This window comes from Neltuma alba, unplaced genomic scaffold, assembly GCF_004799145.2.
Source record: "Neltuma alba isolate B1F8T4 unplaced genomic scaffold, ASM479914v2 tig00013328_pilon, whole genome shotgun sequence".
NCBI lineage: Eukaryota > Viridiplantae > Streptophyta > Magnoliopsida > Fabales > Fabaceae > Neltuma > Neltuma alba.
In genome coordinates this window covers 307,218-320,242 of record NW_021637602.1, presented here as the reverse complement: position 1 = coordinate 320,242, position 13,025 = coordinate 307,218, and the positions used below count along the sequence as shown (strand labels likewise).

At 34.6% G+C, this 13,025-nt stretch overlaps 2 protein-coding genes across 4 annotated transcripts; both read left to right on the top strand.

Moving 5' to 3' along the window:
* Positions 1-299: 299 nt before the first annotated feature.
* Positions 300-4,878, top strand: LOC114736317 (pentatricopeptide repeat-containing protein At1g77360, mitochondrial). Of its 3 annotated transcripts, none has more exons than XM_028924107.1 (3): positions 300-663; positions 1,452-3,025; positions 3,141-3,220. In XM_028924107.1, exon 2 carries the CDS (start codon positions 1,483-1,485, stop codon positions 2,923-2,925), a length of 1,443 nt encoding a protein of 480 aa, XP_028779940.1. In that variant the 5' UTR covers positions 300-663; positions 1,452-1,482; the 3' UTR covers positions 2,926-3,025; positions 3,141-3,220. The 3 variants fall into 3 exon arrangements, with proteins under 3 accessions (XP_028779940.1, XP_028779941.1, XP_028779938.1); XM_028924108.1 differs by lacking the exon at positions 3,141-3,220 and adding an exon at positions 4,470-4,878 and having other exon boundaries at positions 301-663; positions 1,444-3,025; XM_028924105.1 differs by having other exon boundaries at positions 301-663; positions 1,444-3,025.
* Positions 4,879-7,931: 3,053 nt separating this feature from the next.
* On the top strand, positions 7,932-11,185 carry LOC114736338 (zinc finger CCCH domain-containing protein 25-like). Its single transcript, XM_028924124.1, has 4 exons — positions 7,932-8,181; positions 8,748-8,857; positions 8,964-9,151; positions 10,115-11,185. Exons 1-4 carry the CDS (start codon positions 8,009-8,011, stop codon positions 10,694-10,696), a joined length of 1,053 nt encoding a protein of 350 aa, XP_028779957.1. The 5' UTR covers positions 7,932-8,008; the 3' UTR covers positions 10,697-11,185.
* Positions 11,186-13,025: the final 1,840 nt, after the last annotated feature.

The following is a 13,025-nucleotide window of genomic DNA, read 5'->3' as shown; positions in this document are numbered from 1 at the left end:
TATAATATTATAATTATCAAATATTATTAGTGGTTAAAAAGAGAAAGAAGTGAAAAAAAGATTTTTAATAAGATGGACAAATTAAAAATATTGAAAAATTAGTATGGGTAGTTTAATCAATATTAGACATAATATTTCTCTCCTTTTTAAAAAACTCCAAATTTAAAAGGAAGTATGAGGAGGAGAAGGGAGTATTGAAAGACAAATTTTTTTCCTTCCTTCCTTTCTATCTTTCCTAACCAAACACACTTATCTTCTTCCCTTCCCTTTACCCCCCTCCAACCAAACAGAGCCGAAAAGTGTCCTGGATTCGAGCCCGTCGCAAAACTCATTGCGGCCACTCTACGCCTCGAAACAATCGCAGCTATCCGGGAGGCCTGGTTTTTGGGGGAGGGAATAAAAAAGACAATCTCACTGCCACAACTATCATTCGAGGAACGCTGAAACCATTTTTGGGAGAACCAAAACTCCTCTGTAACGAGCCACGGCCGGAGACCAGAGTGACATGAGGCTTATCAGCGACAAGATAAAGGGCTGCTTGGAGGGTGTTGTTGCGCCGGTGAAGGAGATGAGTGTCTGAATCGAGCAGGGGCTTGTTTCTCTGCATTTGACGGCACTGTACCGGTGACAACAGTCAATCTCTGCCGGCGGACGCATCTGGTGGTAAGCTTTCGAAATAAAAAATCAAAAGAATAACAACACAAAAACCATTGTCACCGAGAGCCAAAAACTTGTTGATGTTGTGAAGAGAGTAAGCGTATGCAGCAATGACCAGTAATGAATTCATTGACGAGTTTATGGCCTCTTTGGTTCTCGCTGTTGTGCCATTGAATTACCGCATTTTCTCTCCGACCCGAGAAGACTGTCAAATTAAACTCTACTAATTGTATTTTCGCCCTTTCTTTCTTTTTCAAATGATTGATGCCCATTGCTTGTCAACGTGCCAATGGAAAATGTAGAATTGCAGGATCTCTAATTCCTTTGCGTTCATTCCTCTAGTACAAGTATGCATCTCCTGTATGATATCCTGGATTTATAGCTTTATTCTTGTGTTCTCCTGGGTTTCTCTCTTAAAAATAATAGAATTTTAAAAACTGTGAGAAGTAAGAAACGCATGATACAATTCGGGTATGTGCCGTATTACTATTACATACTCATTCATCTAAGATATGTATATAGCACTGGTACTTCTCCCCGAATGGATTATCAATGCTTCAATCATGCCTGCTTTCATTTTTTTCCCCCCTTTTGTTAAAACGTCTGTTTTCATTTGTTCTGTTAATTAGTTTGTAGTTGTTCAGATCAATAATTGAATTCTTTTGATCAATTTTCTGCCCTTTCTGACAAATTTTGCATGGAAATGCTCTCTAAGAAGAAAAACTTATATTTATTATGTGATATCAAACTTTGTCTTTACATCTGAAGCCCCTCTTATTTTTTCAGTGATTCAGGTGAACTGTGACTCTTGGTTTTGGTTAAGCAATGATTAAACTTTGTGACCCCAGAAGAAAGTTATACTCTAACTCGAGAGTTTTTGCCAAAATGTATGGTGCAAATGAACGACTGCAGGACATTTCAGATATAACTAGAAAATTATGCAAGGTTATAATGTCCTCTCCCACATTAGCACTTGATACTGCTCTAAATCAAACTGGGATTAGAGTTTCACCGGATATAGTTGAGAATGTTCTTAAGAGATTTGAGAATGCCGGTATGGTGGCATATAGGTTCTTTGAATGGGCTGGGAAGCAGCAAAATTACTCACACAGCATTAGGGCATACCACACAATGATTGGATCTTTGGCAAAGATAAGGCAGTATCAAATCATGTGGGACCTGGTAAATGCTATGAAGAAAAAGGAGATGCTAAATGTTGAGACCTTTTGTATTATTATGAGAAAGTATGCTAGGGCTCAGAAGGTAGAGGAGGCTATTTACACATTTAATGTCATGGAAAAATATAACATATCTCTGAATCTCGCTGCCTTCAATGGTTTGCTGAGCGCTTTATGCAAGTCCAAGAATGTAAGGAAGGCTCAAGAGATCTTTGACCGTACAAAGGATAGATTTATTCCAGACTCAAAAACTTACAGCATATTGCTTGAAGGATGGGGAAAGGCTCCGAATCTTCCAAAAGCAAGAGAGATTTTCAGAGAAATGGTTGACGTGGGATGCAACCCTGATATAGTCACCTATGGCATAATGGTTGACATTCTTTGTAAAGCAGGAAGAGTTGATGAAGCTGTTGAGGTTGTTAAGGATATGGATGCCAACAATTGCAGGCCAACATCTTTCATTTATAGTGTCCTGGTTCATACATATGGGGTTGAACTTCGGATTGAAGATGCTATTGGTACATTCCTAGACATGGAAAGGAATGGAGTTAAGGCAGATATTGTGGTTTATAATGCCTTGATCAGTGGTTTTTGTAAAGTAAACAAATTTAAGAACGTTTATAGAGTCTTAAATGAAATGGAATCCAAGGGTATCACTCCTAATTCAAGGACCTATAACATAATCATAAGTAGCTTGATAGGTAATGATCAGAGTGATGAGGCTTATAGTGTCTTTCGCAGGATGATTAAGTCTTGTGAACCAGATGCTGATACTTATACAATGATGATAAAAATGTTTTGTGAGGGAAATGATTTGGAGAGGGCTCTTAAAATATGGAGATATATGAAACGAAAACGGTTTGTCCCAAGCATGCACACTTTTTCAGTCCTTATAAATGGGTTGTGTGAGAAGGGCAATGTTACAAAGGCTTGCGTTTTGTTGGAAGATATGATAGAGAAGGGAATTCGGCCCTCAGGTGTCACATTTGGGAAGCTAAGACAGTTGCTTATTAAGGAAGGGAGAGAGGATGTGCTCCAATTTCTTCAAGAGAAGATGAATCTTCTTGTCAAGGAGCCACTTTTTGATTAAAAAGCATTACAAGAAATCAGAAACTGGCAAATCAATTTTGCAGTCAAGACCGTTGGATTTCAATGCCCTCCCAATTAGTTTGGATGTTAGCTGCCAACAGGTCAAATTTTCCCCTCGCATTGGCAACAGTTTTTTGAATATATGTGCTAAACTTTTTTCACTCAAGTTTTTAATTATAATCCACATTGAATTGCTGCATACTGCTACATCATTAGCTACAAAAGAACAGAAAGATGGACATTTGGTTAAGTAGTCAAAAGTCAAAACAAGCAAGGAATCTAGGAGGGGAAGAAGAGGGAAAGAGGAATTACAAAGTTGTCTGAACAGCATGCAGAGCTTGCCCAGGTCCAGGTTTACGCTTGATCTTTTATTTCAGTATAATGCATGCCCTTTGATTAGCCCTCCTCTTGTCTATCAAGGTGCAAATGGAATCTGATGGAGGAGCAAGGTGTGATCAAGAGCACGGGCAAGGAGCCCAAACAAAGAAGTCCAACATTCCAAAAGATCCATTATAAGGCATTGGAGGCCCAATGACAAGAGCAAGGACCAAAGCTATGAAGGAGGCCCTAACTTGTCTAATAAGAGAGTTAAAAGAGCTGGAGCCTATTTATTTGGAAAAAGCACATTTTAATGAGCCTAAAAGGAGTCCAAAAATGGTGATTACATTGCTAGAAGCCCAACAAGATGATGTACAAGGCCCATGTAGGGTTCAGATTGAAGAATTCACTTAAAATACCATGTGACAAGCATGTACCTTAGACAAGGATCATAAGTGACATCCAAGAAGGATCAAGAAGGTATCATTATGAATTGATTATGATTTAAATTTGTTTTTTAGGTCAAGGAGTATTCTAGAAAATCATGTTTTGATCTATTTTCCTATTTTTAAATAGCAAACTTGTTCTTGAAATTTAAGTTATTTTCTTTTATTTCTATGTAATAAATGGTACCTTCCATAGTCAAATAATCATTAATGAGGCATCATTCCTAGCATTTATGTCTTAGGATGCTGATTCTAGAGTGTTCTATTGTTGCCCATATATAGGCTACGTTTTTGTAATTGAAGGCAGACTTAGATGAATGAGAATTGAGTTTATTTCTCTCCGTGTGAGCTTTGCTTGCATCCTTGTATTCTCGTGAGAATACTCGACAGTATCAAGGGATTGATCAACCTTGTGGTATCTTCATGGCTAGGGTTGTAAGAGACAGGTTCTCTTAAGATCCTACTTAGATCAACCGTCCGTTCGTTACTTGATTCTAACCGGTCCGTACGTGCCCTCATATCAGAATCCTTTTACATATTCATATTTCATTGTTTAGCTTAAATTATATCCTTGTTTTTTTTTTTTTCATTTCGGGGATTAGCTGTATCCTTGTAATTATTACTAGATATCAACTTTTGGAGTAGGAATAAGAAGCTATCTGTACTCTTTAACTTTCTTTTGTTAAAATTCGTTTCACTTTCTGAAGTAGCTGTTTGGCTGCTGTTTTGGGCTTTACACTCTTTGCAAACTTGTCTTTCTAACGTATATTTTTTTAAGCAGCAATAAAGGACCAACATTTTCATCAGTAAAGATCAAAGCTGATACACGGCGCAACACAAAGAGATTAAAGCTTTAAAGGTTAGGAGACCGTAAATTATTATGCGTGTTGACGGTGAAAAGAATTCCCTTGCCAATCATGTGGACTGTAAACCACGAGCTTCAAGAACACTGTGATCTGAGTCAGATATTCGTTTTTCGATTATTATTCACCGTACAGGAGAAGTCAACTTGCTGCACTTTCAAGGTGTTGAAAGTTGAAACGTGATTTTGGCTTTGGTTTTGCCAAAATGTAGGTTTGAAACCATCCAAACATGTTTCCAAACACTCTTTTGGGGGATAGGTTCCATAGCACATGTATAACCTTCACAATAGTTTAGTTTCAAACTGGACGGATGCACTAAGCCCTATCAGCAACGTAATCTGTCATGCTTAGATGAGGTCGATACTCAAACCCAACGCATATGTTTTAGGAAACTAGTTTGACGAGAGTGATTAGATCAATGGAGCTAGTGATCCATGTGTGCGCTTCTTTGCAATTTTTTTAAATTAACATTAAATCAATAAGAAACTATTTTGATGGGATTGATATATTCCAACCATGCTGGAATTATCTTAGTAGCTAAATGAAACATGTTCGAATTGGTTAAGATTATGAGAGCAGCAAAACTCTTCCAACGAATTTTTAATACAATTGTGCACTTAGGGTTTAATCCCAAGACCATTAGTTAAAATAGCATAATATTCTCTTTTAAGACTTTCAATTTCTTTTTCTTTTTTTTTAATGTCAGCATGTCACTTCTAATGAAAAATTTTGTTCCTATTTATGTGTCAATTTATAATTTTAAAACCATATTAATTACTATTTTTCCAAATATATTCTCATATTAGTATACTTAATTATTCTCAAAACACATTAGTTACCACTATAGAGAGCAGAGACGTATTTAGGATGTCCATTAGATTAATTAAGATTTAATTATGTTTTATCATTATTATCTTTCTTTGAACCAAGCTGCCCTATTTCCCAACCTCCTTTTTCTATTTTCTCCCTTTCTCCTTTCGTTTCTCCCTCTCCCTTCCCTTTTTTTCTTTCGTGTTGCACATCACCATTATTAAAATACTCCTCCGATTCAAAATATAAGTTAAACTTTATTAGAATGGTTTGATTTTTTTTTTATAAGATAATATTCATTTTTGTCTAAACATTTAATGAGTTTTTTTAATTTATCCTCAAATATTGTCTTTCCTTTTTTATTCATTTATTATTACATCTTCTATTTATTTTCTTTATTAATAAAATCATATTTGGAGAAAAAAATACATGACTTACATATTTATTATTTTAAATTGATTTTAACTAATTTCTTGATGAACGTGAATAGATATAATTTAGCTTATATTTTAAACCCCAGGGAGTATTTTATAATTTTTTAGTCAATTTTAAACGGTTCAAAATTAAATTTAATAGTTTAAATATATATTGTTATTTAGTACTATCTTCTATAATTAATATAAGAGTAAATTAAAGATTCAGTTTAGTTTAAAATATAAAACTCTAATATGCTTTGTTTTCAATAATTATCAATTTTGACTCTAAGTAATCTCTGTACATGATAAGGAGTTTTCATAAAAAGTATTTCAATGCACATGATTATTAAGAATCTTTTAAAAAAGATAACATTTATTTTGAAAAAATGACACAAAAAAGACATTTAAACATGAAAATCTCAAAATAGTTAGATGAATAAGCAAAATACCAATTTAGGTATGGGTGACCAATTTAAAATTTACAAATTTGCTGAAATGACCATATTGCCCTTTATTTTTTAATTCTTTTTTAAAAATTAAATGCCTTCATTAGCTGGCTAGTTGCCAGACCTCTGGTGTTGGCGGCAGCTGCTAGAGTTTAAGTGACCGTGGTCACCGGAGCTCCAATAGCCGGGAACTATTTTTCTGGAAAATTTTTTTAACTTTAGTAACACGGTTAACAATTTCCGTAACACTATTAACAAGTTCAGTATAAAACTTAATAACAGGTTTTTCAGAAAATTCAAAAAAATGACATTTTTACAACTTTAGTAACGCTATTAACAAGTTTTGTAATTTTATTAACAAATTTGATATAGCATTTAATAACAGGTTTTCTAGAAAATTCAAAAAATGGTATTTTTACAACTTTAGTAACATGGTTAACAAGTTATGTAATGACATTAACAATTCTCATAACCATAATGGCTACCTAATAAGTGAGAAAATTTTATTGTACAATTTTCATAGGGAGCTAATATTAAAAACATAAACCTTTATGAGAGTTACTAATATCGTTACATGACTTGTTAACTGTATTACTAAAGTTGTAAAAATATCACCTTTAAATTTTTCAAAAAACCTATTGTTAAATATCATACCAAACTTATTAATAGAGTTATAGAACTTTTAACGACACTAATGAAGTTGTAAAACTGCAACATTTTAAATTTCTTGAAAAACTTGTCGTTAATTGCTATATTGAACTTGTTAATAATATTACAAAACTTATTAATTGTGTTATTGAGGTTGTTAAATTTTTCAAAAAAAAAATAGTTACTAACTGCTGGACCTCTTGAGTCCTGATGATAGTAGCCACCTGAACTCTGGCGGCCACTACCGGTACTGAAATTCCAGTGACCGGCCGACCAGTGAGAGTATTTGGTTTTTTAAAGATAATTAAAAAAAAATAAAAGGGCAACATAGTCATTTCAGCAAATTTGTAAATTCCAATTTGATCACTTATACTTAAGTTGGGATTTTGTTTATTCAAGTGATTATTTTGAGATTTTTAAGTTTAAGTATCATTTTTGTTTCATATTTCCATCTATTTATTATAAATAATTAATTTAATTAATTTTTTTAATATTCATAAATTAGTTAGTTAGTTCTTACATTAAGAATGCAAGCTCTAGTTCTTAATATAAGATTCAGCAGTTGACTATTCTGAGAAAACTAAGTAAGTTAAAAAATTATTTAATTATAGCATATGTTACATGATCTTTATAAAATAATCATTATATTACTAGATTATATATCAATTTATAAGTTGGGTAAATTAATTTTAAAAAATTGATAAATATAATATTTTAAAATAATTTAGGGAGAATGACAGAAAAAGAAGCTGGGAATTACAAATCACAAATCAGATTTAGAAATATAACTTTATTTAGTATTGACAAGTCTAAATTTATAAAGGACAACAAATTTTTATTGACATTCTTTATTTGGTATTTATAAAATTTCAGCCTCTTTTTTTTGTCATCCTCCCAATAATTTATTTCACTTTCTTAACTTTTTCTTTTAATATATCATTTTGTCTGGTGCAAAAAAAAAAAAAACTCTCATCGCCTCCGAAAGAGTGGTGAACTGGTGATTGACCTGAATCAATCAGCGGAGATAACTAGAATCTGCCGAAGCGTAAAACTCAAACGTTTAAACCCTCGTTCATTGTCAAAAGGTGGTGAACTGGTGATTGACCTGAATCAATCAGCGAACTTTGCATTTGAGAGATGAATCCGTTAACCCTAGTGAAGCGCATTCAGAATATCAATTCCAAAGAAGCTTCTTTGGGCATCAGCGAGGAGGCTTCCTGGCACGCCAAATACAAAGATTCCGCTTATGTATTCGTGGGTGGGATTCCCTTCGATCTCACCGAGGGTGATCTCCTCGCAGTTTTTGCTCAGTAAGTCTCATCCTTTCGATTCGGTTATCGTACATTTGAAAATTATGTTACTATCCTCTCCCTTTTAAAGTTTCTTTTAAAGTTTCTTCCTTTTGTGTTTGTCATCCGATTTATTAGCTATTACCTGTGGTAGAGTGGGCGAGTTTTTCAGTAGCAATATGCCGTGGGAGTGCCGTAGGATTACTATAAGCAAGAAAAATTGCTGCTTTGGTTAGCATTATATGCTAGGTGCAAGACCTAACCCCTTTCCCCTAGGCATAAGAACGTGCCTCTTGCTCTGCTGCAAAGAACAAATATGTACTTCTTATGCAGTATCTTAGCTCCTTAAGCATGTGTATGATGAGAATTTTCAGAAATACAGAGGCCACTTATTTGAATACTTACAGGAACTTATAAACATAGAATTACTGTACATTATTGCATACTGATGCATGTAGATGTGACAAAGATGTGACAAGTGTTGTATGAAATCTGTATCGTATCGGTTCCTTTTGGCTAATTTTGTTCTTTATGAAATCTGATTTTGATTTTTCTCTAATATCTGCTAATGACTTGTGTAAATCCAGATACGGGGAGGTTGTTGATGTAAATCTTGTTAGGGACAAAGGTACTGGGAAGTCAAAAGGTTTTGCATTTCTTGCATATGAAGATCAAAGAAGCACAAATCTTGCCGTAGGTTGGGCTCTCTTTCTTGTCATAATATATTTTTCAGTGATGGGTTTTTGGCCCTTTTTTTCCTGCAGAATGATAACCTAAATGACTTGCTAATGCTTTTTCTTCAGATAATTTGAATGGAGCACAGATTCTGGGTAGAATAATTAGGGTTGATCATGTTACAAAATATAAAAAGAAAGAAGAGGAAGATGAAGAGACAGAGAGGAAGAAAAGGGAGGAACGAGGTGTCTGTCGAGCTTTCCAAAGAGGTGAATGTACACGTGGAGCTAGCTGCAAATTTTCTCATGATGAGCAAGTAAGTAGATTTCCTCATGATCAAGCAAATTTTGTTGCGTTCCATCGCTATTAGCTTTTGTGATCTTATCATGACCTTTATGCTTTAGATCTAAAATTTTCTATGCCTGCAGTTTGATTTTGCAAAATAATGATAGTGTTCGTAAGCATTGTGTCCCCCCCCCCCCCGGCGCGGGGGGGTGCTTCTTCAAATGACATGCTTTTCTTCAATTCTTCATTTGGCATCACCTCAACAATTGACTTTAATGTTTTGGGCAGCTTTGTTAACTTGCTAACATATAGTTTAATGTTTTAGCCAGTAAATCAACCATCGCAAAATTTTGACGTCATTGCCTCGACAAGACATAAGAATTTAGATTTCAAGTTTTGGTTATCATTTCACTGTTAGAACAACCACATGTCTAGTTCTTTGTCTATGAGACAACTTTAAAGAGATAGAAACCAAAATGTGTCATGCCTCTTGCTTTCTCAACTTTGTTTATTTGAGCAACTGAAACTTCAAAGCTCACTGATTACTACACATGGTTAGACCGGCCTCCAGTTTCTGTAGACATCTTTCACATTAATCATCTTCTTTCACCTTGGAGCCTCATGTTATGTTTCTAAGGTTTTGATGATAAGGAGGTCAAATGCAGCTTTACATGTCTTTGGTCTATTTTGTTTGAGTGCAGTGCATGAATCTTCAAGAATGTCTTTGTATCCTTGTATATATGATTGTGTTCTTGACATGGTTGTTTGAAGGGAATTTCCATTTCTGATATGCAAGGAGATTGGACAGCTTTAGCCTCTTTGGCTCTATGTTTAGTTTTTCTCCTCGTCTTGTGTTGCTCATGATTTAAGCTGTTTTAAGTTGTAAATTTGCTGAATTTTGTGAACCAAATCTTTCGCATAGTTTCAAATATAAGCTTGGTTGGAAATTCTTGCTGATTTGAATTCCTTTGATGTCCTTGTTGTGTCTATCCAGAGAGCTGCAAACACAGGTTGGGGGGCCCCTGAGGATGCTGGTTCAAAGTGGGGTCATGAAAAATTTGACGGTCCCAAAAAAGAGAAAAAATATGGAAACAATCAATCAAGTCATATTCCAGAAGCCAGAGAACATGATCATAGAAGAGAGAAGAGATCTAGAAGGCATGAAGATGATGAACTTGTGTCTAGGGCAGGAGAAGATCGTAATAGAAGGGAAGATAGACAATCAAGAAGGAGAAATGATGATGATGATATGGAACTTGAGCGAAGAGATCATCATATGAGGGAAGACACCAAGTCAAGGAAGCCAGATGATGATGAGCTTGAACCCAGGACTAGAGATTCTGATAGAAGGGAAGAAAAGAGGTACAGGAGACAAGATGATGATGATGATTTTGGTACTAGGTCAAGGGAAGAGAGGAGGTCAAGGCAGCATAGAGAATATGATTCTGCATCAAGGTCGAGAGAAGATTATGATGTGAAGCAAGGGGACAGATCGAACAGACATGATACGAATAGATCAGACGTAAAAGTAAAATATGATTCCAACAAGAGAGATGAAAAGAGATCAAGAAGGTAATTATTGGGATCAGGAGCTTGGAAATTGGGCATCTTGCCCCTCCTTTAAACTGGAGAGGATTGTATTTCTATGCTCTCATTCTCTCTGTCTGGTCATCGTACTTGTGCTCCTCCGTATGATATCTTCCACTTTGTTATGAGAGCAATGAAAATCTTCTTTTCGACGTGAGAAGTTAAAAACTTCTGGTTTTGATCAATTCATGTTTCCGGATGGTAGAAATCATGCATCCAACTACTGATGCTTAAAAAGCATTGACACAAGATTTGAATCTCTGATATATATATATATATATATATTGTTGTGATTTATGTCTTTAGCTTGCTGTTATCAAGGGGAAAAAAAAGGTTCCGGCTGAAGGTAAACACGGCTCCAAATTTATAGAATTGTCTGCTAGATACAAAATTGAGATAGTTTGGTAGAATATACTGAATGGAGGATTTATAGTTGGTATGTTTTCTTCTTATTTCAAATGAACCAAAGCCTTGTACATTAGGACTTGCAAGAGACATGGGGAGGACATCGTCTGAAAGAAGATTTCTGTGGGCAGTGGACATTGAAATGAACCACCAAAAAAGCCAGAAAATCGTTATTAGTTGTCGTAAACTTCAATTGATACCCAATAGCACTGTCTGCATGAAATTCTATATAAAATGAAATCTTGATAGCAGGTAATTCATTCCGTCAATTTAGATCCTTCTTTGTTCCTGTTTGTAAGTTATATTCCTTCCTATCTTTTTTTCTATTTTTTATAAGAGATAATTAACGAAATCACATTAACTAAAAAGTTAGAAGTAATTAATATGAAAAAAATGCAATTTTTTTAAAGACTGGAAAATGTGGGTGAAGGAGAGAATAAGTGAAAAAAGAACTGAGAGAGAATAAGGGAGAAAAAAAGGTAAGAGAGACATGTAATTAGTTGAGGATAAATATAGGGAAAAAAATAGATTAAATGTATAAACATTTTCAAAGTGTGTTGCTCTTTCAAATAAAATTCTTTTATAAATAGGAACGAAGGGGGTATTTAGTTAAAAAAGTTAGTTAAAACTGGTTTATTGTAATTATATCAATTTTTTTTACATGTATCTCTAAATGTAAATTTATTATTATCTCTCTTTATACTCTTTGATGCCATAATTACTTAACAATATTCAACAACAACAACAAAATCTTATCCTACTAGGTGGGGTTGGCTACATGGATCGCACGACGCCATTGAACCCTATACAAAGTCAAATCTTTGGATAGATTGTTAATTAAGAGATCTCTCTCAATCACTTCATTAAGCATTGTTTTCGGCCTTCTTCCACTTTTTTTTAGAAGACTCTATACTATTTCTCAACTCTTCTTATCTGCATGTCCCAAGACTTTTTTACACGTGACCAAACCATTTTAATGAGTTTTCTACCATTTTCTCATCAATAGCAGCCACTCTAACTTTTCCTTCTTATATGTTCATTACGGATCTTGTCTTTTCTTTTATGACTACACATTATCTCAACATTCTCATCTCAACAACTACTACTTTATGTCCATGTTGCCCCTTTAAAGCCCAACACTCGCTGCCATATAGCATTATCGGTCTTATAGCAGTACTATAAAACTTTCATTTGACCTTATTTGATACTTTCTGATCACAGAGCACTCCTGTCACTTTTCTCCATTTAAACCATCTACCTTGAATTCTATGATTAATATCTTCATCAATTTTCCCATCTTTTGTATAATGATCCCAAATATTTAAACTTTTCCACTTATTGAATGACCTGGTCTCCCAATCTGACCTTTAACTCTGTACTAAGTTGTCTCTTATCAAAACTGCAATGCATATATTTCGTCTTGCTTCTACTCAAACAGAAACCCTTCGATTTCAAGGTTCTTCTCCATGTCTCAAGTTTAGCGATAATCTCTTCTTTTGACTCAGCCAATAGAACTATATTATCAGCAAAAAGCATGCACTTTGGGATTTTTTTTCTTTGATATGCTCAGTTAGAACATCAGGGACTAGATTAAACAGATAAGGGCTTAGAGATGATCCCTGATGTAGGCCAATCCTTATAGGGAAGTTCTTTGTCTCATTGCTTGGTGTTCTAACGCTAGTTGTGATCCCCTCATACATGTCTTGTATGATTTTAATATAAGCAACACGCATCCTTTTCTTTTCCAAGGCTCTCCAGAGTACTTCCTAGGCACACGTTTCATAAGCTTTTTCCAAATCAATAAAAATCATATGCAAGTCTCTTTTATGGTTTTGGTACTTTTCCATTGAGCCTCTTAAGTAAATAGATCACTTTTGTTGTCGATCTTCCTGGCATGAATTCGAATTGGTTTT

Excerpts from the sequence above, each read along its gene's own strand:
- LOC114736317 (XM_028924108.1), top strand. The coding sequence starts at position 1,483 with ATGATTAAACTTTGTGACCCCAGAAGAAAGTTATACTCTAACTCGAGA.
- LOC114736338 (XM_028924124.1), top strand. The coding sequence starts at position 8,009 with ATGAATCCGTTAACCCTAGTGAAGCGCATTCAGAATATCAATTCCAAA. Across the intron at positions 8,858-8,963 it reads AAGCACAAATCTTGCCGTAG|ATAATTTGAATGGAGCACAG; the intron begins GTTGGGCTCTCT and ends CTTTTTCTTCAG. Across the intron at positions 9,152-10,114 it reads AATTTTCTCATGATGAGCAA|AGAGCTGCAAACACAGGTTG; the intron begins GTAAGTAGATTT and ends GTGTCTATCCAG.